The 21,998-nt window shown below is 39.3% G+C and overlaps 5 protein-coding genes and 1 non-coding gene across 11 annotated transcripts; all 6 read right to left on the reverse strand.

The window, feature by feature from the left end:
• Positions 1 to 22: 22 nt before the first annotated feature.
• Positions 23 to 6,618, reverse strand: LOC126603892 (glucose-6-phosphate isomerase, cytosolic). Of its 2 annotated transcripts, none has more exons than XM_050270909.1 (24): positions 6,481 to 6,618; positions 5,549 to 5,635; positions 5,386 to 5,462; positions 5,185 to 5,266; positions 5,045 to 5,092; positions 4,743 to 4,898; positions 4,567 to 4,663; positions 4,376 to 4,418; positions 3,701 to 3,768; positions 3,509 to 3,593; positions 3,321 to 3,369; positions 2,977 to 3,049; positions 2,838 to 2,898; positions 2,388 to 2,454; positions 2,234 to 2,290; positions 2,095 to 2,148; positions 1,883 to 2,011; positions 1,646 to 1,709; positions 1,480 to 1,553; positions 1,195 to 1,248; positions 1,053 to 1,121; positions 655 to 744; positions 442 to 549; positions 23 to 306 (listed from the first exon to the last, which is right to left on the reverse strand). In XM_050270909.1, exons 2-24 carry the CDS (start codon positions 5,597 to 5,599, stop codon positions 256 to 258), a joined length of 1,707 nt encoding a protein of 568 aa, XP_050126866.1. In that variant the 5' UTR covers positions 5,600 to 5,635; positions 6,481 to 6,618; the 3' UTR covers positions 23 to 255. The 2 variants fall into 2 exon arrangements, with proteins under 2 accessions (XP_050126866.1, XP_050126867.1); XM_050270910.1 differs by lacking the exon at positions 6,481 to 6,618 and adding an exon at positions 5,734 to 6,374.
• Positions 6,619 to 6,731: 113 nt separating this feature from the next.
• On the reverse strand, positions 6,732 to 6,803 carry TRNAE-UUC (transfer RNA glutamic acid (anticodon UUC)). Its single transcript has one exon. It is a non-coding gene; the product is annotated as a tRNA-Glu (tRNA).
• Positions 6,804 to 7,201: 398 nt separating this feature from the next.
• LOC126601977 (protein LIKE COV 1-like) lies at positions 7,202 to 9,848 on the reverse strand. 2 transcript variants are annotated; one of them, XM_050268746.1, is made up of 7 exons: positions 9,594 to 9,848; positions 9,223 to 9,275; positions 8,657 to 8,766; positions 8,189 to 8,356; positions 7,883 to 8,107; positions 7,658 to 7,782; positions 7,202 to 7,547 (listed from the first exon to the last, which is right to left on the reverse strand). In XM_050268746.1, exons 1-6 carry the CDS (start codon positions 9,738 to 9,740, stop codon positions 7,676 to 7,678), a joined length of 810 nt encoding a protein of 269 aa, XP_050124703.1. In that variant the 5' UTR covers positions 9,741 to 9,848; the 3' UTR covers positions 7,202 to 7,547; positions 7,658 to 7,675. The 2 variants fall into 2 exon arrangements, with proteins under 2 accessions (XP_050124703.1, XP_050124702.1); XM_050268745.1 differs by having other exon boundaries at positions 7,202 to 7,550; positions 9,594 to 9,846.
• A 492-nt stretch (positions 9,849 to 10,340) lies between these two features.
• LOC126601693 (glucan endo-1,3-beta-D-glucosidase-like) lies at positions 10,341 to 12,491 on the reverse strand. The gene is made up of 5 exons (XM_050268434.1): positions 12,410 to 12,491; positions 11,653 to 12,317; positions 11,217 to 11,540; positions 10,622 to 10,949; positions 10,341 to 10,551 (listed from the first exon to the last, which is right to left on the reverse strand). Exons 1-5 carry the CDS (start codon positions 12,465 to 12,467, stop codon positions 10,505 to 10,507), a joined length of 1,422 nt encoding a protein of 473 aa, XP_050124391.1. The 5' UTR covers positions 12,468 to 12,491; the 3' UTR covers positions 10,341 to 10,504.
• Positions 12,492 to 14,757: 2,266 nt separating this feature from the next.
• Positions 14,758 to 18,949, reverse strand: LOC126604167 (uncharacterized). 4 transcript variants are annotated; one of them, XM_050271310.1, is made up of 5 exons: positions 18,330 to 18,949; positions 17,982 to 18,043; positions 15,900 to 17,876; positions 15,687 to 15,765; positions 14,758 to 15,463 (listed from the first exon to the last, which is right to left on the reverse strand). In XM_050271310.1, the coding sequence occupies exons 1-5, from the start codon at positions 18,436 to 18,438 to the stop codon at positions 14,838 to 14,840; spliced, it is 2,853 nt and encodes a 950-aa protein (XP_050127267.1). In that variant the 5' UTR covers positions 18,439 to 18,949; the 3' UTR covers positions 14,758 to 14,837. The 4 variants fall into 4 exon arrangements, with proteins under 4 accessions (XP_050127267.1, XP_050127268.1, XP_050127266.1 ...); XM_050271311.1 differs by having other exon boundaries at positions 14,758 to 15,433; positions 15,687 to 15,756; positions 15,885 to 17,876; positions 18,330 to 18,948; XM_050271309.1 differs by having other exon boundaries at positions 14,758 to 15,457; positions 15,687 to 15,756; positions 15,885 to 17,876; positions 18,330 to 18,948.
• A 1,233-nt stretch (positions 18,950 to 20,182) lies between these two features.
• On the reverse strand, positions 20,183 to 21,690 carry LOC126604170 (protein BRASSINAZOLE-RESISTANT 1-like). Its single transcript, XM_050271313.1, has 2 exons — positions 21,247 to 21,690; positions 20,183 to 21,113 (listed from the first exon to the last, which is right to left on the reverse strand). The coding sequence occupies exons 1-2, from the start codon at positions 21,487 to 21,489 to the stop codon at positions 20,469 to 20,471; spliced, it is 888 nt and encodes a 295-aa protein (XP_050127270.1). The 5' UTR covers positions 21,490 to 21,690; the 3' UTR covers positions 20,183 to 20,468.
• Positions 21,691 to 21,998: the final 308 nt, after the last annotated feature.

Here is a 21,998-nt window from a genome sequence, read left to right on the forward strand (position 1 = left end):
AACATAAAGATTCAATACGTGATTCTGTGATTGCAAAATTGCTAGAGATATATTATATGCATCTATTTGTTTGGACAGCATTTCTTGGAACCCAGAATTGTATCAATTCGACTACAATTATGATCAATGTAAGGTATTAGAAAATTGCAAGCAAAACCGGTACCGCGTTATGCCGTATTGATTGTAGTTGATATACATGAGGTTAATTTATTCGTTCAGCTGACTTTAAAGTTGATTAACTCCGGCAAAAGGCAACTATATCTGTGGCAAAAGTGTCGGAAGGTCAGCAGGGATATCTTTACTTGCCTGTCATACAAGAAAGTAATTTAGTTTCATGATACTTACATTCCAAACCGGATCTCAAACAGTCCAACAGGAGACGAATCTCCCGAGAACCTTCGGCTGATATACAATTCCAAATGAAAAACTTGATTTGCATACCTCCAAGTATTTTGTCAACAACGACGTGGTACTGTAGTTGAAGCCCTCGATGGGTTGCCCTTTTGTACGAGATGCATTGAGTTGCTTTCTAACTTGACTAGCCAATGACTGCTCACAACACAAAATATGTCTTAAAAGAATATGGAGCAAGCGAACAGAAAACTCATCCTTAAATGGAGAAGCGGGTTGATGAAAGTTAACGCAATTCTGTACCTTTCCCAATTCTACTCCCCACTGGTCAAAAGAATTGATTCCCCATACGAAACCTTCAACTGCAATTCTGTGTTCATAAATTGCCAACAACTGGATGCAGGCAAGTTGATATTAGAATGCCAAAGCAGTACAGACTATAAATTCCGACAAAAATAAGGTTATACTTCATATAGCACACGACCAGGACAACTTCCATTAAAAAACAAGCACAGAGACTAAACATGCAGGCCTTGAATGTTATCTTATAGAATTGAGAAGTTTGCAAATATGTGCTGAATGCCAACTTATCAAGCACTAAACTGTTTGCATTTGAATGTGCGGAAAACCTAACAAGTCGAAAAACCATAGGATGACTAGAGCACATAACAAAAGGTCGAAAATGGAAACAAATCACAAACCTGCCCGATGTTGTAAGCATTAAGTGATGGAAGCAGCAGGCTGAGAGATGGCCGATTTCCAGTGAAAGTCTGTGAGAGATGTCTAATAATTAGCACCACTTATTTACCTATAAGCCAATGACTAAAGCCAAAGGGAGCTCACCTTATGATTGATAAGATGCTCTGGAACATTCTCTTTCTTCAGCTGTTCTGGGTGCTACAAGAAAATTGATTTAGGTTAGAAACATCATAGACCATATTTATGTGCTGCTATTAGTAGAGAGAAAATTGCAAGTTTATTTGCTAATCTTGGTTTTATCATCTTTTTCTGTTTTATCCTTTTTAGCATCATAGTGCAAACTCATTTTCCTTGAAAGAAGGGCATAAGTTAGTATATGTAACTAAGAAATAATAAAAACATCAACCAGGGAGTCTGCATAAATCATACCTTTCCATAGGCAAGGGCATCGGGCTGTGCAAAAAAGTTAGACATGAGCTCATCATGATTACTCACCACTTCACCTGTAGCAATCCACTGACTAAACATCAGAATACAAACTTTGAAAAATACACTGACAGCTAAAATCTTTTCAGAAGAGTTTTAAATTATGTACCTTTCAGGTAAACAGGTTGCTGACTCTTCACAACACCAATAAAGTCACAAGGAATAACACGACCCTGATCATTCAGGAAGAAAAACGTTAGCAACCATACACGCACGACATAAACAAAAGTATCAAATTAATCATCTGAAGGTCAGTAATGTGCTTGATGTTCCTTCACATGTGATTAGAAAACTGAAGGTTTTGTAAATCATTTTTCATGCTAACCTACTTGAATGTTGAGATCACCTGGTGAATTAGTTGGTAAAAGCTGTGCTGACCATTTGTTCCAGGTTCACCAAAGTCAATTTCACCAGTCTCAAAGGGAAGTATTACACCATCAATTGATACACCCTTGCCGTTACTTTCCATGCTAACCTAAATTGAAGAAAAAATTGGAAGATATAAATTAAAAGTCCAGTTAACAAAAAATTGCAGATAGAGGGCAGGGGTGAACTTGCCTGTTGAATGTGCGGAGCAAGCTTCTCCAGTGCTTGGGAGTATGGTAAGATAGCCTAAGGATAAGTAGCAACAAGTAAAAACACAAAACTCATTGATGCTTACAAATATGAAATCTGGAAAGGATAAAATAATACTCACTCTTGCAGGGTATCCAAGAAATGATACATTCCATATGCTCAACAGACCTAAAAGAACCTAAAGCAAGGATGAAACGTTAGATAACACATCACCAATTATATTACAAGGCAATCATTCTACAATAATTATGACAATACAAACTTTGGGTACTTACAGGTATATTTTTCTCAAATGGTGTTGAGTAGAAGTGTTGATCAATGCTTGAAGCTCCCTTTAAGAACCTTTGATTAGGAAATATAACATCCAAGTTAGTATATACAAAGATCATTCACCAACTAGTGAATTAAACACATCATGCGCCCATCTAAAATATTTTCTTCAGTACTTGATTTTGGCATGCAGTTTCAGAAATCTCACATATAAAAAGTGTTTATCAAGTACATACATTTACTGGAGAAAGCAACGACCATTTTTGTTTTGTTCAACAGAGCAGTAAAAGTTTTAGTTTCTCTATATTAACTACATTTCCATTGAATCCTGGATAGAAAAATAGAATAGACAATTAAATCCTAATCTGCAGCCTCATGAAGTGAGAAATCAAATCCAGGCATCACAAACTTCAAAAATGACTCATAAATAATTGAAACAACTACAAGTGGCTTACTTCTCAACAACTGAGAACCCATACTGAAGAGATAAAGGCAACACTCCAACAGCACTACAAACTGCAACCAGCAATTCAAAAATACTAATTAAACATCCAGGTAGCTGCAAATATCTATACGAGAAGGCAAACAAGTTACCACTATATCGGCCACCAACCCAGTCCCAAAATGCAAAAGCATTTCTTGGGTCAATTCCAAATTTCTCTACAAGCTGAAACAGAAAAAGAAAAAGATAAAAACGTGAATATTGACCTTAAAATTTCATCGTGGGTTTTCACTAGAGCACCTAAATCTGCCAAGTATTCCATCTCAAAATATAACCTCAGTCCTAATGGTCTTAATAAATTGCATCAGAAATGAAACCAAAAAGAAAAACTTAGAAATTTATTATGAAAAATGAATAATGACTATAGTTAATTAAAATATATGATAATCTGAGTGTTCAATCAGCCCCAAATGCAATAGAACAAAGGAGACTATACCGTAAGATTAGTGCTGACTGCAACCATATGCTTTGCAACTGCAGCAGGCCTGAAATTATTACATTCAACCATGAGATAGAGAGAGAGATTAACTGAGTCCAAATTCAATCATCAAATAATAAACAAATCCCGAATCCCAAACAACTATTAGACCCATATATCCAAGAAGAGTTAGCAAATGCACTAACCCAAGAGAAGATGAAATCCATTCCCTAAGGGTTCGAGCATTCAACATAGTTTCAGCTGTTGTAAAAGTCTTTGAAACTACCACAACTGCAAATATCAAAAGAATATGAACAATAAGAAACCCCACATAAAGCTTAGATCACTACTTCACTACAAAAGTAAATACTTGGCATATAAATAAGCTCAATGCTTACCAAGGGTAGTTTCTGGGTTGAACCCTGCAATATTTCTGGCAACATCAATAGGATCAACATTTGCAAGACTGCACACAAAAGAAAACAAAGTATTAGATGGACAAAATAAAGTATCATATGGATAATATTATTGAACTGTTGTGTATTGAAATAATGATTAATAATCATAAAGTGATTCAACCATAACAGAATACTCTTTAGACCACAATCATAGATCTTCTGATAAATATATGTACGCACAAAAAATATGTACGACTGAATACAGGCTATGTTTCTTCAACCAACACAACTACAAAGCAAACCCACAGAATAAAGATCGTTTTCCAAAAGAAAAACAAAGAAAATTTGAAAACCAAAACCATGCCATATCTTAAAATCCAATGTCCGGTATCAAATACAGAACACTTCTCTCAATGTTTTTAACATTTGCATCCCTCCTTCAAGAACTATGCCACTGTAATAAACTCATGAACACAGATTATCTCATTGTTACAATCAGTTGGCCCTAAAAAGGAGTTGGAAGAAAGCTAACCTGCAACCTTTGACAACATTAGGGGGGAAATCACTTAAAAAGGCTCACGCAATGAATTCTTACTATCACATCTTACTGGTTCTAATTCATTAATATAGAGAACTGAAAATTAATAAATAAAAGTTCAGTGTGAAAGTACTTACAAATGCAGCTGCCTTCCCTTTGCTGCTTCCATAGCCTCTGGATCTGTAAGATGGAATCAAACTAATGAACACTCGCTAAACTTTGTTCTGAAGCAAGGTTAACCATTTTCACAAGGAAAACCCACAGTACAATGTACGAAGAGAAGAAAATGTGAATAGAGATGCAGATCGATGAAATGTATCAGGGTGACCTGTTTGAAGAGCTGTGTGCACAAATAGAGGACCTAAGAAGCTGCCACCAATACCAACCGCAATAACATCCTTCAATACTTTTCCTGTCGCTCCAACCTACCAGAATTGCCAATCACTTCAGAATTCAAGCAATATGGACCTAAAAAGGATAGCAAAAAAAATTTTGGTTGATTACCCAAGATCCACTTCGAATACTCTCTGAGAACTTTTGGATCTTGTCCAGAACTTCCCAAACATCTGGGACCACATTTTTCCCATCACACTGTATAGCTGCATCCCTTGGAGCACGAAGAGCTACATGAAGCACCGATCTATTTTCTGTGCTGTTTATCTAAGGCAACATCCAGAAAACAAAAATTCAGAAGAATCGTAGACTATTGGTTTGAGAAATTTGCCGGTCTCTTCCATAAATCCTATAAAGCTTCAAAAGAAGTTTTCAAATAATACTCCACCAAAGGAAGATAAACATGAGCTTACATGCTCTCCACCAAACATTCGATTAATCTTCTCTTTGAGGGATGCAGCCTGCATTGTGGAATACAAAACATTAACGAAAAAACAATATATTCACCCAACCCCTCCCAAAGAAGGGGAATTTTGGAATGATCCAACCCCACCTCCGCCAACTTGAGGAGCTTCTGCAAGGTTTCAACTGTGGCACACTGCCGCGAGTAGTCCAACAGGAGCCCATCCAACTCACTGTAAGAGTAAATGCACACATTATCAAGTTCCAATATCCATAGTTCCATACAAAACAAGGATTATATAAAATTGAATTAAGATTAAAAGCTTTCATAAGTTCCAATATATGAACATACACCGTCATTGCCTGGGACCGCTTGACATCGTTCAGCAAGTTGCGCAAATGGGTCTTCTTTATGTCTTCAACGTGAGCCTGAACAACAAAAAATTACCTATAATTAACACAAAATCAGAAAACTTTCAAACTACCCGTTCGCAAAGAGGTATCATCTCGATGACCTTCAAATCCTTCCACGGCTGAGTATCAGAGATCAGAACAGACGAAGCCATTTCAGATTATGCTGAAACACTTCTCAACCAAATTCCCTGCATTGAAAAATTGTGTTATTTTTCGACCAAAATTAAATAAATTTTCATACTTTTACCCAAAAAAACACTGAAAATTTTGATTAGCTCTCACGTACTGCCTGGAGCAGAAAAATTGCAGCAAATATTCTATCTTTTTCCTAGCGTTTCCCGGGAAGCAAACAGAAATACAATCAAATTGCCATTCTTTTCGCGTTTTATTTTCGCCTGATCCTTTTTCTGCTAACGATATTCAAAATTGAATGCCTTCTTTTGCCGACTGCGTGTCATCTAAGATTGCGACAGCCCGTCGTACTCAATAATTGACCCAAAGTTTCGATAAATAAAGCTGGCGTGAGAGAAACGCGAATAAAATTTGGATCAAATCCGAATGAAAATAAAGAAATTGAGTATATTGGCATTTCTCGGGAACCAAACAGGAAAAAGAAATATCAAATTGGCACTGATTCTGCTTTTTTAAGCCGATCCTTCTTCTGCTATCAGAGTACACAAAATCGACTAAAGAATTTCACTGACGTCGTACTCAATGCTTTACACAGAACAAAATTTCGATCTTTTCCTAGCGTTTCTCGGGAACCAAACAGAAAATATGATCAAATTTGCATTTTTTTCCCGGCTTTTTTACCTGAATTTTTGTTACAACACAAATTACAAATCGACTGTAAAATAATACTGAATTGCGTATCCCCTGTGATTGCAACAGCACATCCCCATTAACAATTGACCAAAAATTCGTTAAATAAAGCTGGCGTGAAAGAAAAGCGAATAAAATTGCGATCGAATCCGACTGGAAATAAATAAATTAAAAACTTTAAAAATTAATAAAAAATGGAGATGATGTCTACCTGGTGGAGCTTCGAGAAGAAGAAATTCTTGGTGCAGAAGAAGATAGATTTGTAGATTGGCAGAAGGTTTGGAAGTACGCTAAAAGGAAAGAGAGAAGGTTCGGGCTCCAAGTGTCACCGGCCCTACTCGGTGAATCGGTGACTCGGTCACGTGAAAGCCGAAACTGTGGGGTGCTTTTTCGGATGGATCGGACGCGTGGCAAAGTACGATTGCATAGAAAACAGGAAAAAAGATGCAAAAATTAAAAAAGTTCCGTTGCCGGGAATCGAACCCGGGTCTCCTGGGTGAAAGCCAGATATCCTAACCGCTGGACGACAACGGATTTGTTGCTTACGTTACCTCGCTAAAAATATTTATTATAATATGGAAGAGAAGCTTTTGCACCAAAAACTTATTTTTTCACACCTTTTGTTACGAGTTATTTGTTATAAATGGGAACAGTTAGGAGATAACCTTCACTAGAGACAGGAGAAAAACAAGTGCAAAATATCATACTGTTTAGTTTTGTAATTATAACACAAAAGGTTGCAAGAAAAGAGGAAGGAAGGGATACTGATATTATTACTTTCACTTTTTTTCTTTCATGTGTATTGTAATCACACACAAAATGCTTTTTATATAGAGCCACATCCATAACAAAACAAAAGTGAGATGATTGCTCTTTTTGAAAACTTTACATAATAACAATCACACTACTGTGACTTTTTTGAAAACATCACATAATAACAATCACATTACTGTGGGCATTCATTCTCACAATTTTACAACATTATTTTTATTTTTCACAACTTTTACCACATGGAAATCGTGCCTATATAAAATGGGAACAATAATCTCAAATGGACTAAGATAAAAAGAAACATTTACAAATTAGAATTCATCATATATGGTACTTAAAAAGAGGTATATTTCCATTGTATACATGTTTATAGTTTTGTTTCTAGAGGGACTTTTCACTGCATTTCAGGGTTATGCTATGGTGTTCTTCCCTCCATTACCGATCCGATCCGGCCGCGTTTGAGCCTCTCAACTTTCTCTGCAAAACTTTGTTTGAGTTTGACAACTTCTGCTGCAAAATGAAACATAAGTTCTTACTATCATTCCATCAACCCAAATACAGCAAAAAGTTAAAAAAAAAAAAAAAAAGGGCCAGCGAAGTGCGTTCTCATCTCTCACCATTGTAGAAACATATCATCATACTTGTAGCTCTTCAAAGTGGGGAACTCTTCTGGGTGTAAGGACTTGTGCATCCACCGTAGTTAAAAGTTGCGGTATTGACAGACCTCCTGAGATGACAATTTCTGCAGCGACCGAAAACCAAATGAAAACAACTATGAGAAGGCGAGATACATAATTAGATAGTACATTATGTTGCAAATATTTCTGTGCAAAAAGTCATACCAATCCCCTCTCCAACTGACAGATTTGGTCTCAGAATATCCTTGGGACTGATCAGAAAAATGTCTCCCAGATAAAGATGGTTGGTAGGTACATAAACGCAGCATAGCTCTTCTCCTACGTTTCTTTGATCAAGAACAACTGTTGAAGTGATAAACCCTAATGCATACTCCCCGATTCTTGGATGCCTTATGATCGCCACTTCCTTGAAGGCGTTTATGCTCTGATCTGCAAAGTGATGTAAAATGAGTGGAAAATTCTGGAACATGGGAACTTAGACTACGATTTATTGTATGGTTTGCAATGTACCTGGTGATATTGCTGTGCTAATTTGCTTTGATGCAGCATAGATATAGCTTATAAGTGGCATTTTCGTAATAAACCACTCCCATAGAGTAAGAACAGAAGTTCCCAACCACGACTGCACGAAAACGCCGACTAAGAAGATGAAGACGAGGGAGGTGGCAAATCCAAGACCTGCATATTGACATCAACATTGTACATGTTTTGCTTCGTAAACTAGGCCCCGAAAAATGAATGAAACAGCCTTCCACTAAACACATTGCAGATCCTATGGGAGTTCATCAGGGTAGGAGTTAAGTCTTTTGCTTTGCACAGAAGATTGATTACATCTCCTAAGTTTATGCCTACTTACCCATGTCGACTAACCCAAGCAAGTCATGCTAAAACTCGAACGATGATGAGTTTGTAACACAAACTTGAATTCTTCTACTCTTTGGAGATAAATTTATAAGACAGAGGAGCAATTCTGCTTACCGAAAATATTGACTCCTAGGTGGTTGTAGATTGGGGAGAATAAACCATCAACAAATTTAATGAAAGCCCATGTGATGTAGAACGTAATAGCTATTGGAAGAAGAATGACACTGCAAAGGAAAAACAAATCATGGAACATATCACAAAAAATGTCGATTTTGACAGTAATTTGTATACATTTCAAGAGAATCTATGAATCAATTTGCTTTGAAATATTAAATTCTAGTAAAATACCACTTAACTAATATTTGAGTTTGCAGATTTGGGTTAAGTAAGTTGGTTAGGGCAGAGTGCCCACCCTAGCACTCGAGTTCAAATTCCCCCTCCGTACATTAGAGTATTTACTTGATGCCAAGTACCAACAAAGCGTTCATTTTCATAATATGTGAATGTTAACCCATCATTTAATTGGGATTAAGCGAGTAAGCATGTCAGATTAGGGATCGTTGTGGCAGGTACCCGGAGTAAGTCCGGCTTCATTGGAATCAGACCGAGTGCAAATGCCACAGAGCAACTAAACAGTGTTGAGTAAGAATTAAGAGGGATTAGAAGAGATAATATGTTACCATCCTGTCATAAACTTCTTGGAAGCCCAGCTCCGAATAACTTTCGAAAATGCCTATACAAAAGAACAAGCAAAGAATTTAATTTCATGCAACTTTCTGAGAAAATATTTGATCTAACGTCACTAGACAGGTAACAAAACAAGGATATGAACAACGAGATCACACTATTTTCAAGTTACGTTAGAATGTAAGCGTCAAACCTAAAACCAATTTGCGAACGTGACATACTAGACTTTCATCGTTCGATATGAAAACGGATCAACCATAACAACCATAATCTATTTTCACATTTCATCCGTATTCATATGACTATGCAATATTTATAGACCTAATTGGGAAAGGCAAGAAGGAAAATGAAATTGGACGAAAACCTCGTGGCCGGTTTGATGATGGGAATGGGAGGTGGTGGGAGGTGGGGAGTTTGGTGGGGAGGAGGATTTGGAATCTCCTCCGTTTTCGGAAACGGCAGCGACTGGGATGAGGAGCTCGAGATCCCTTTCTCTCCCTCTCGTCGCCATTGTTGTTGCTTTGCGTCTGCGTCTCTGCCTCCCTTTGTTTTTCAGGAATGCTCGGAAGTCGGACCACTAACTGAAAATCAAATTTAACCAATCGTAGCTTCCTCAGCTGTGGTTGCTTATATTTCCCGGGTTGAACCGGGTCCAAATAAACAAGCCCATCACGTTTATATAGTATAGTCCAACATTTTTTCTCTTCTTATGGGATGAATTGAAAGATGTGAGAGGTTTTGATGTTATAGATAAGACATTGGTGAAAGGGAGATGTTGAATCCAAGGAGTACGTAGGATTATTAATAGTTGTCGGCGGTGGTCGTTGAACTCGTTTGGAAGTTTTTTTAAAATGACTAAAAGCGCTTTTGATTTGATGAAAGTGTTTTTGAGTTCCAAAAGCACTCCCATAAAAAAACGTTTCCAGTTATTTTAAAAGAACTTCCAAATGAGTTGTCATACCATAAATATAACATGTACATCAACATAACTCGTTAAAATCACAATAATACATAATGTGAATAGGAATAAGTTGATAAAAATTAAAATCACAGACACGTAATCACAAAAATACATAATACGTCAAGGTTGAAATATGAGTACACCAAACCATGACATCAAACTCTTCAGCTCTCTCATAGAAGACGTAATAATCACTTACCAATGTACAAAACATTTGTTCAGAAAGAATCCTAAATCCTAAGCAAGCATACATATTAAGGAGGCAGATTAACTGATATCCCTCCGTATACATTTCCGAGTCTTCCCAAGTTCCTTCATACATCTTTAGTACTCCCACCTGGGTAGTTGCAGCTATCATAGCCTACGCAACACAGAAGGGTACAAAGTTTAATAAATGAAAAGAAGAAAAAAGATCAAGATTAAAAACTTACTAGGGTTGTTGGATGTCAGTGTGGCGGTTTGCGAGAAATCGCAGTTCCAAGGATTTCTGCCAGCGGTTTGATATAGGAGATTCATGGCGTAAGTAGCATGGGATTTTACTGTGTTTGGTTCAAAACAAGACCCTCCGGGTTGAATTGGAGTGCAATCAAAACCATGTCCACAAACATAATCTATATTAGCCTGTAACTGAGAGTCTGATACGCCGGCCTTGGGCACACAATATGATCCTTTCTTTGGCTTTGGCCCCGATGGATTCGCTGGCGTGGGGGGCGTGGATGGCGTGGTGGGCGTAGATGGCGTGGCGGGCGTGGTAGGGGTCTGAAGCAAAATAAATCAAGTTAAATTTAAACACTGCAACAAAAACATTTAGAACATATGTCAGTCCCTTTGTAACTTGTTACTCCTCGGCTTTGGAATGCAGTAGCTGATACTATAATCAATTTCGATTGGCCCTAGCTAAGTCCGTCAGGGTTTGTAGTACAACTAAAGGTCAACATGTCTGAAGCTAATCGACAACCGGTTGGATCAGCATATCAAAATTAACCTAAAATCACAAATTGATGATAGTGATATCGTGATTTTTACCTGGCTGCTCTTAGAGAGACCAACATCATAATTCATGGTGAGGTCAGGCGTGAAGAGACCAAATGCTCTCTCAGACACAGGGCCAGGCTTCAAGTTCTCATCGTAGAGTGCAAATAGGTAAGTGTCCAGAGACTTTCCCGGCATCAATGGCGTCCCAACCATTGATCGAAGGTGCGCAATCAGGTTTCCGTTATAAGCTTTCGCGTTCTGGACACTTGGACCAACCTCATTGTCGTCCCCTTTGTACGGCCACCCGGTCTCCGCCACCACAATTTCCACCCCCTTGAAGCCTATAGAGTCCAATGCTGATCTTATTGCATCCACCTATACAGAATTGGGCGGTAACATTTAAAGTTGAATATCGCTCGTAAAAAGAAACAAACAGAACAAATAAATAACTGTCTTGGACTGGACAAGACCGGTGGAGATAATTTACCTGAGCATCGAACATGTTCATGTACTTAATATTTGTGTTGGAGTCGAACCGCCCATTATTCGGCTGAAATAGGCAAAAAGCCAGTGTCTCGGGTCTCGGGTCACTCCGGTACGCGAAATACGGGTACGGGTTGATAGCGAAAGGCGAACCGGTGGCGTTATTAAACCCAAGCAACTCCTTTATGACGTCACCAAAACCCGGGTCGAACCTTGCGGAGGACGGCGGCTCGGAATGCTTGAGCATCGCCATGGAGTGTACGGTGGAGACCTTGATTTTCCCGCCAAGAGACAAGGAATTGAGGGCGTCTTGAACATTCTTAATCGCCGGGACCAGCTGAGAAATCAGGCCCTGGTCGCCGTAAGTCAAGACCTCGTTGCCGACGGTGATGAGGATGATGTTGCTCGCCGGGTAGAAAGGGGACACGTTGGCTCCAACCCAGCTCTTGGCGAAACTGGGGTCGGATGCGAGACCCGGGATGTCGCCGTTCGACGCTCCGATGACGATACCCAAGCCGGTGTTCGCCAGGGCTTTGATTATGGCCGGGTCGGAACCGTAAAGCCGAACCTTCTGGATTGAAGTTGACTGGAGCAGCTTCGCGGTGGACGACGGTGGCGGTAGGTTGTCGGCAACTTGGCCGTAGTTTACACCGATAAATGATTGGCAATCTGCATTAAAAACGGAGCAATTAAATTATGGGGTTTATTTCTTTTGAAAAAGATATTAGGATTGAATCAATCAACATTTTTTACGAGCTTACTTGCGAGGTTAATGGATAAAACGAAAAGTGCTAATGTATGAAGAAATGTAATCGCCATGGCTGAAGACAGACTGCTCTGTTTCTGTGAATGTGAAAAGAATGGAGGGAGAAAATTAATAGAAGGTAGGAAAGTTCAAGACTTGGGGGCAAAATCGTAAAGTGACGTTTCGGTAGGCTTCGACTTTACAAAAGCAAACATTTTTTTTTTCCAGTAACATGGAAGAAGAAAAATGAAGTGTGCTATCCACACATCTCTTTTTACTTCTCACATATCCTTTGTTAATTTCTGTCATTTAATCTTCTTTAATTCATCCGATCCGATGGCCAAAAATTAAAAAGGTGTGAGAGAAGTAAAAAATGGTGTGTAGATATCACAACCCAAGAAAAAAATCCAATAAAGAACAATTAGTCTAGTTCTAGCCACTTCAGAGCAGTCATCGAAAAGAAATTGGCAAGCTCTTGAAAATTCATCTCGTCTTTTAATTTCAATTGGGCAAGTCAGCTCCAAAACTATGTTCTATGAACATGCTACAAATTACAAATCTAGTTCTCTATGATCAAACTTCTGCACTCCAAATCATAACACTTCGTAACGATGTTTCGACTTAAATATTCTACTAAATTATTGCTCAACAAATCATAAAACTGCTTCCAAATTTCTTAAAAATTTTAACTTAATGCTCAAAAAAATATTTTGCGAAAATAAAAAATTTGCATTTTTTTCAAAACGCATGGGTGTTAGAGGGCTCGACTCACGCAAAACGAGGCTGGCTCCGTACACGCCAAAATGGTGCGGGCACCATGGATGGAAAAAGGAGCGGGCTTCGGGCACCCAAAACGATGCGGACACCTCACATGCAAAACAAGGAGAACCTAAACACACAAGACGAGGCATGGTCTGGGTAAGCAGAACGAGGCGAACTTCTGGGTACTTAGAAAATGAGTCAGGCTCCATGCATGTAAAAATATATTTTGTAGAACATGAATATGATATTTTGTAATAGTGGTGAGAGAAATAAAAGAAAATTGCACAAAAATGATTCAAATATTTAAGGGTGCCAAATCACTCGTGACTTTCTGGCACCCCAAGAATTTGAATCATTTTTGTACAATTTTGTTAATTTTTCTTTTGTTTTTCTTATCACCACAACAAACTATCATATTCATATTCTTCAAAATATATTTTTTCATGCAAAATCTATTATAATTCGTATTTGAACACTTGTAATCAATGATTTAAAACCTAAATTTAAAGATATTTGAACCTTTTTTTTTTGTTAATTTTTCTTTTATCTAAATCTACACTATATATTTATATAACCATTTTTGTTAACCAAAAGAGGGTGAAAGACTGTTTAACAAAACAAAATTTTGCTATTTTTTATTTAAGCGTCGCCCACATGTGATTTTAACATCTCTATTTTTTTTTAATTAAAAATATATAACTAAATATACATTTTAACATCTCTATATTTTTAACTTATTTTTTTTACTGAGAAAGAGCATCTTAGCACATAAGTAATGACAACAACAAACATTGATTTTTTATAATCAGTTCAATATGCTAATCAAAAGAACAACAAAATCTAAACCCAAAACCATTTTATCTCATTAGCAAAAGAACGGGAAAAACAAAAGCACTTTTTGGTAATCTACGGTCTACCAAAATCAATACCAGCCATTTGTTAATCTACGGTCTACCAAAATCAATACCAGCCACATTACACAAAGCGAAATTTTCTTCCTTAGTAAGAAAGAAGCACTTCGTTTTAGAAAGCGAGGACATTTCCAGCTTAAAAGAACTTTGAGCAACATAAACGAAGCAAGGCATTTGCCCAAGAAAGCACTGTGAGAAAAAGTGCTTCTCATATATTAGTAGTATATTAATTTGGTCACTTGAGGAGCAACAAACGCACAAAGGTAAGCTGACTTTGAGAAGTTGGGTATAATTGGCGCGCAAGTAACCTTTTGAATAATGCTAAGAATAATGGAAAGGAAACAAGGCTTTAATTAAACGGTTCATGAAAGAAATTCCGGTTCGGGTGGAGCAAGAGCAAGCGGAGCATGGCGATGATGTTAACCGGACAAGTAGAGCAACAAAAGTAACCAGTACGGGTTCATGTGGAGCTTTCACCCTTGCGGAACTTGGGCTCAATAGTTTACCAATAACTTGCGCAAGGGCTTCATAAATTCGTAGCACTAGACAAAGCCAATCAAAATCGCATAAATTTTTTGGACCGGATGGCAGTCATGGCCTAATACAATTGTTCGGTTAGACCATGGATTCTGGTCTCAGAGCGAACAAACGAAGATCAATTTGTTGGAAGCTAACTGGTACGGAAAAGACGTCGAAAATGCAGAATTAAATGCATAGATGTTACATTATTCATCTCTTGCAAACCCAAATATGAATTTCTTATTCACTAGGTTAATGTATCGCTGAAAAACCCGTGCGAAAGAGGTCTCTGGTAAGCTCATCTACAAGTCCACCGAGCACAAGCCTCTCCAAATCTTTCACAACTTCATCTACTTCAACAACTGCAAACATAGTTTTATCCCAACCCATATCCCACATGCAATTCAGTTCCGGCTCCCAGCTATGCATATCGCTTTCCAGCATTTTGGGCAGATACGCTTCCGCCTCACATTCATATTTTCCTTTTCTCCCGTAGAACTTCAGAGTCTCGAAATCTTTATGCAGTTGCCTAACCAGCTCATTCAAGGACCGTATTTTGACAAAACTTATTGATATCTTCTCGCATTTAGGATGAACATTGAGCTCGTGCCTTATCCCTTTTCGTTTCATTACTTCGTAGGCACAGTCTAATGTGAGCTTGCTGTCTACATCTGGGTTGCAGTCGCGGCCGCTGTCGTGAAGAATGCTGAAAGGGATGTCGAGCTTGAAAAGTGCTTCTGCTGTGTTGAGGAAATGATGGCTCTTGATCACTACCTGCTTCAGGTGGTTTTCAATTTCTGTCGGCTCTTGTTTTCTCAGGTTGAGTGCTTTATGGTGCTCCAATACTTCTGCATAACAAATGTCACGGTTTCCTGCAACTTTTAGAAACTTAATGAGTTCGCATTTTGTGTAAGACGAGAAAACTTACCTGCAACAAGATGCCACTGTGGCTTGTATTTCAAGCTACTAACGCATTGTCATACTTTGATCTTCCCCACGTTGCAGTGATTGGCTTGAGATACTGCCACAGTGACATTCTCTGTTGCAGAGAAGTTTTGCTCTTGTAAGAAGGGAAGTTGAATTGAAAGAGGTTCTACTTACCATTAACTGTAATTGATGCAGTTATGCACTCATCATCTCCGAAAGCAGGTGCTTGATCTTGTTGATCATACTGCATAACGTACAAAAAAGCTTAAGTCAGTTGCCAGCCTATTTCGAATTAGACAAAATTTTGCAACTGAATAAGTATCTTTTGTTTAGAAAGTTATCGATTTTCAGATTTTGTAAAGATGGACATACACTTTCCTTTGGAAGTAGAGTTTGTGATTTTTCGAGTCTTCGACTTTCAACTTCATTGGGATCATACAAAGTGGGAGCCTCCAGCTCTGCTTCTTTATGTTGGTTTTGCCCTGAATCTAGTGGTTGAACGCTTGCTGTTGATTTGTTGGACTTGACGATGTGTGGCTCAGCTTGTTTTAGCCTGCTGGCTCTAACTTTTTCTGTTGCATTGTGACTACCACGTTTTTCATAGCTTCGTCTGGTTGCCACTTCATCGATTCTTTGAGGCATTTCGCTTTTATTCACTCTTCTAGATTTTGCCTTCTGCAGTGGTGGTGCTGCATGAACTGATCTCTCCTCCATAGCCGGTAGAGTGCCAAAATTTTCTTTTGCTTGTTGAGGATCCAAGGAGTTTGGTGAAAAATCTTTCTTGTTGAAATTCAAGTCAGCGGAACTTTTGCTTCTGACCAGATTTTCATGATATTTGCCATTTGGAACTCTTGTGGATTGCACTGTTGCAGCGGCTTCTCTAGCGATTTTCTTATTTACCCTAGTTTGCTCTGCTAGTGTCTGCTTCTTTTGCAAATCTACTGCCCCTTTTGACTTTCTTCTTGATATCATTTCACTTCTTCGTTGTTTCTTCGCCACCAACTTTGGTTGTGGAATTTGCCGCTCCTTCGTCTCCTGTCTGCGCTTTTCTTTCGGTGACTCAGATTTCAAAGCCATGGATTGCTGCTGGAGTTCAACATCATATGGGGGCTTATGCTGCTGATTTCTTGGGAGAACGTTGTTCCCATTTTGCTTTTCCACTGGAACCCGAATTTCCTTGAACCCTGGTTTTGCTTGCATCACAGGTTTATCCTGTTTGAAGGTCTGACTAGGTCTTTGGTGCTTATCTGATTTGATGGTTGCATTTCCTAATATTGCCACGGGTTTAAATTCTTCCGGATCATGAACAACTACCCCAATGCTGATATTATTGGCAAGCATTCTTTTCTCTGCTTGCGAAACAAACGTCATATTCTGCATCAAAGGATCCTTAGTCTTAACCCCAGAAATCTTACTGCTTTCATTTGTTGTTTGCTCTATCACGTGCCTTTCTCTTTTTGACTTGGAACTCAAGTCTTCCTCCGCGGTGTGCTTCAAGTTTTCGTTTTTTGGAAGCTCATTCAGCCCCATTAGTTTTGCAATTACAATTGGAATCCTCTCCTTTTCTGGTTTAGACTCTTTCTGTTCTGTTGATGGATTCTTGACACCTGCGGTATAGCTGACTGATTGCCTCTGAGAAACTGACGTTGAGGAGGTTATTTTCCCTAGCTTTTCGCGGTTTAAGCCACTACCTTCTGTAGTGTAAGTTAGAGCTGCAGTCACCTTCTGCTCGAACCCGGGCCTTCCAACTTCTTGATTTTTACGCGGGTGTCTCGAACCCTTGTCAAAGGAGAAGCTTGGCAGATCAATTTGCTTTTCCTTAGCCATTTTGACAGCATTATCTTCCTCATCTAGCAATGTGATCGGATTTTTCATCTGAGAGCTGACTATGTATTCAGAAGTTTCCTGCAGGTTTACAAGCATTCTCAAGGACTCTTCCAAATCCATTGCCTCTTTCACTAACTCCTTCCCAACTTCCATTGAAAATCTATCAACATTAAGTCCATTCGAGCAGGCCTCTAGGATCTGATTCAATTTATGTGCTCCTCTCGATATTTCTTCGATATGGTGATGAGAAAGGTTAGGAAAATGGTTACTTGAACCGAAGTGCCTATTGACGCTACCTTTTCCTTCCATCTCGCTGAACTCCACGGCTCCCCTCCCAATTTGATTCAAAAATCCTAGCATTGGACTTCTGCTAGATGTATCCGCTTTCCCGAGCTTTCCAACATTTTCAAGTGCAAAAGCCAATGCCACGGAAAAATCTCCCATTGGTTCTGAGCTCCTACCTCCTCTCCCGTAAGCAACAATCAGATTCGAACCCTCTTGAACAATCGGTGTTCTGCTACTTCCTCCGGAGCCAATCTGCAGTAGTTGGAAAGAAAAGAAAAATATTTGGACCAAATTAACGAAGTTCATTCAGTCCTGATTTCTCATCTAATTACAACAATTTCACGTAAGACTACTTACTGGTCCATTGGTGCTTACATCCGCTCTTCCTCTATGATTCTGCTCGGAACAAGCATATGCATCTGGATCAAGACATGAAAAAAACATAAACTTTATTTCGATCGATCTTTTTTACCTTGCATCAACTTTTTTTACCCATGATTACTTGCAATAAAAAGCACACATAATTGGATTCCTTCCTTGAGAATTATTTCTGTGGTTAAATTTCTACACTTGTTGCTGCTACAACTGCAGCCTTTATTCGTGCTCTTTGATAGTGACGAACAATTAAACATTTTCCTCATTAAGGACTAATCAGTGAGATCAATAAGCTTTCAATATGGTAGACAACTTAGATTAGAAACTTACCTACTGCCATTGAATTCCAACAGTTTGAACTCTGAGGCGCACCCATTTTCTCCTTGCGGACGCGAAGATCGTCCAGCAGCTTCTGCGCAAAATCCGATCTCTTTGCCATGCTGTGCTTGCAGTTCAGCTCGCAGCTACATCATATGTCTCAGCAAGAAATTGGAAGACTCTGTTGGGTGGGGCATTAAATTCAATGACAAAAAAAATAGAGAGGTGAGAAGGGAAGCTCAGTGTACATAATTTGTGGGTGGATGGAGGGATCCTTTCAAAGTTTGGTTTAGGTCATACCTCTCTGTCTCAGCTTTCTCTCTCTTACTCTCAACTCCGTTACCTATACCGCTGTGGTAGTGTGAGTGACCAACTTATATTCCAATCTAAGCAAAGGCTGAGGATTTTTCAATGGGCCTTTCGCTTTCAAGCTCTCTTTTTCGTTAACTTTTTCCTGTTTGTATGCATGGCTTAAAGCCTTAAATCCATGATTAGTAGAAGCCAAATCAAGACGTACTGATAATAACCAAGAAACACGCATGCAAATTTCTCAGGCTAATTGACTTAATTGATTAAAGGGTCCTTATTAGAAGAAATACATAATTGCTGAATCCACACTAATTCTGCAGCATTAGTTGAAAGGGCCCTATGCTCAGCCTCTCTGGAAGACCTTGACACTGTTTGCTGCTTATTGGAGTATCTCCACCGCTTCCCAATTGCCTCTGCAATTGGATTGAATTGCCTCCAACCCAAAAAAATCTTTTCCACCAGTCCAACAATGAGAGGGCAATTGGGCCAAGGGCTTGCGTCATTTCAATTGCCCTTACAATTGTTGCACAAGCTTGCGCCATTTGAAGTAGCAGAAGGGAATGGGAGGGCCACACCCACGCCACGTGACAGCCCACCCCCCTTCAGCACAGCCTAGCGCCTTGCAAACCATTGGATTTCCAATGGTCATTTCATTCGGAAAGTTGTATTTTCAACGTGAAAAAAAAAAAATTTGAAAATACAAAAAAAAAAAAAAAAAAAAAACCCAATGTCTTTTAACAACAGTCTTAAAATTAGACACACTAAGAAACTTAAGAAGTTCAACCATCTTCTTCATTAAGTTCAACCACCTTCTTCATTTGCCTTTATTTTTTATTAATTTCTAACTAATTATTTTTAACTAAATATGCTTACAAGGCATAAAATATTAAAAGAAATACATATGTGAAAGCAATCACCCTTGTCATTGCCTTTCATTTTCTCAAACGGATGGACATACAAAAAAACAATTACTATTTAGAATGAATAGTAAGGAAAATTTCATTGCCCATGCCTTTGACATGCCCTTAAACGGGTGGTGATGACCTTAGAGAACCAAGAAATACTGTTAATTCCCAAAAAGTACCACTAATCGTGTACTTGATCTCCTATCATTTGGGTCACCAGCCAAGTCTGCATCACTTAAAGCTTTTAGAGATGACTAATACCACGAGACACAACAATGAATTGAGACTCCATTCGAGAGTGCATGAATTGGCAGACTTGGTGCACAAAAAAAAAAAAAAATACCAGGTCTGGTTATTACTAAATACTGCAAGACACCAACAATGCTTCTATATAAAGCAGGATTATTGAATGACTTCCCATCATCTGGTAAAAGTCTGCTATAACATCCTGAATGAGTTACCTACTCTCGGCTACACTACGATGGCATCCCAAATGTAACGCGATGCCATATGTGTTTTCACGTTCTCATACGGTATTGTGTGGTGTACACCTGAATACTTGATTTGATATTTACGTTTCGGAAAATACTTCTACAAAAAGAAAAATACAAATGTTGTATAATGTATACATAAATAAGTAGACAAGTAAAATTTCCAATGTACAACATTCCCATTGAACTGTCATTTCTTGAGTCTACAAAATAAGATAATATAATACAAAAAATAAAATAAAAAGAACTGGTGCATATGAACAAGAAAAACGATACACAACAATGCCAATATCTAAATTAAAACATCCCAACTAAATTCGAATGGAAATGGAATTTTTTTTAAATAAAATAAATTTAAATTTTGCAAATAACATGTATGGTTCGAGATATGCAGATTGACCCAGAAAGGGTTGTGGCAGATCGCCAATCCTGAATTCGGGATTGGATTAAATCCGAGCCTTACCATTTCCAAGCGTGAGCTCCAAGTCATCAAGTCCCACCTCGTGAATCTTCTCTCCGATCCACGGCTTTACGTCCGGAATTTGATCCGCGGGAATATTCTGGTGGGCAAAAACAGGCTTCACAAGATTGAAGGTCGGAGAGGCCGGCATTGCCGACAGAGAAGGAGCAAATCTCTGGAAGCAAACCCATTGGCCGGAATCTGCGGTGGAAGTGTCGGACTCGTCACATTCCGGGATAGTGGCAGCTGGAGGATGAGTATAGTGGTGGCGGGTCGGGCTCGCCGGAGCGGAGATGGCGTAAAACGGGTAATCGAAAGAGCCCATGGACTGTTTAGCGATGGAGTCCCAGTTGGGAATTGGGTTGGGGCGTTTGGAGGTCGGGGAGGAGAGCGGCGGGGTTACAGGGGCACTGTTGGAAATTCGCAGGGGAGGAAGAGATGATGGGATTGCAGAAGGGAGATAGTGGCAGGGATTGGATGAATTAGTGGTGGGATCGAAACGGGTGGGACTGGGAAAGGACGAAGACGAAGGACTGACTTGGGAGGACGGGATTGGACTCGGATTTAGCGAAGAGTATGGGCTTATCTTGGTTGATGCGCCCGGCGTATCATTTTGAATTGGCTTCAATCCCTGTACAACAACAAACACAATCCAATTAATTGAATTTATCGTAATTTTCCATGGATCTACGCTACGAGTAATTGACAATTAATTAATTAATTATAAATTAAATAAGGATTTGAAATAATTAAAGAACGGCGACCTTTCGGTAGGTGGTGCCGTCGACCTCGACGGTCCAGCCGGCCTGGAGGCAGAGAGCTTTGAGGACCTCGTTGTTGTCGCAGTGCTTGGGCAGGTTGAAGTTTCCCTGAGCTCGGAGGCCGGTGAATATCTTCGCCGCGATGGCTCTCCTCCTCCTCTCTCTCCGCCGGTTATTCTCCCTTTCCCGCCACGACGGCTTCCTCCGCGCCGTCGTCGCCGCTGACGTTGCCCCGTCCGACGTCATTCTCCGAACCAATTAGCTCCCTCTACCTCTCTCTCGGTCTCAGAGATTGTAAATAGTCGAGCTCAGGTGCGTCGCAGGGGATTTAAGCCATGCAGAATCACGAGAAATGCGCTTTCGCTTTTTCGCTGGTTTGTGTGGAAGAATCTCTTTCTCCCCCTTCTCAGAGTTAGCAGAAATAAAGATGAAGCTGAGAAGTGATAGCACGTATCGCGGCTGCACTCAAAAACCTAGTGGTCGGCGTTTTTAATTGGTTGTACCCGTACTTGTTTTACAATTCTTTGATCAAGGACCGTAAGATTAGGGTAGTGGAATATATACCGTCGGTGATTGAGGACCTACCTTAATCATGTGCTTCTATTGCAGGCGAATGATTCTCTGATGAGAGAGTGTGAGAAAGGAATACTTTTCGCCGCGTGGATGTTGATTATTTAACTGTTTATTTTCCTGCCAAACCAATAATTCTCCCGCGTTTCCGGCCTTTTTAGTGGGACCTAAATGGGACCCACTTT

The sequence above is a fragment of the Malus sylvestris genome, chromosome 15 (genome assembly GCF_916048215.2).
Source record: "Malus sylvestris chromosome 15, drMalSylv7.2, whole genome shotgun sequence".
In the NCBI taxonomy this organism is placed as follows: Eukaryota; Viridiplantae; Streptophyta; class Magnoliopsida; order Rosales; family Rosaceae; genus Malus; species Malus sylvestris.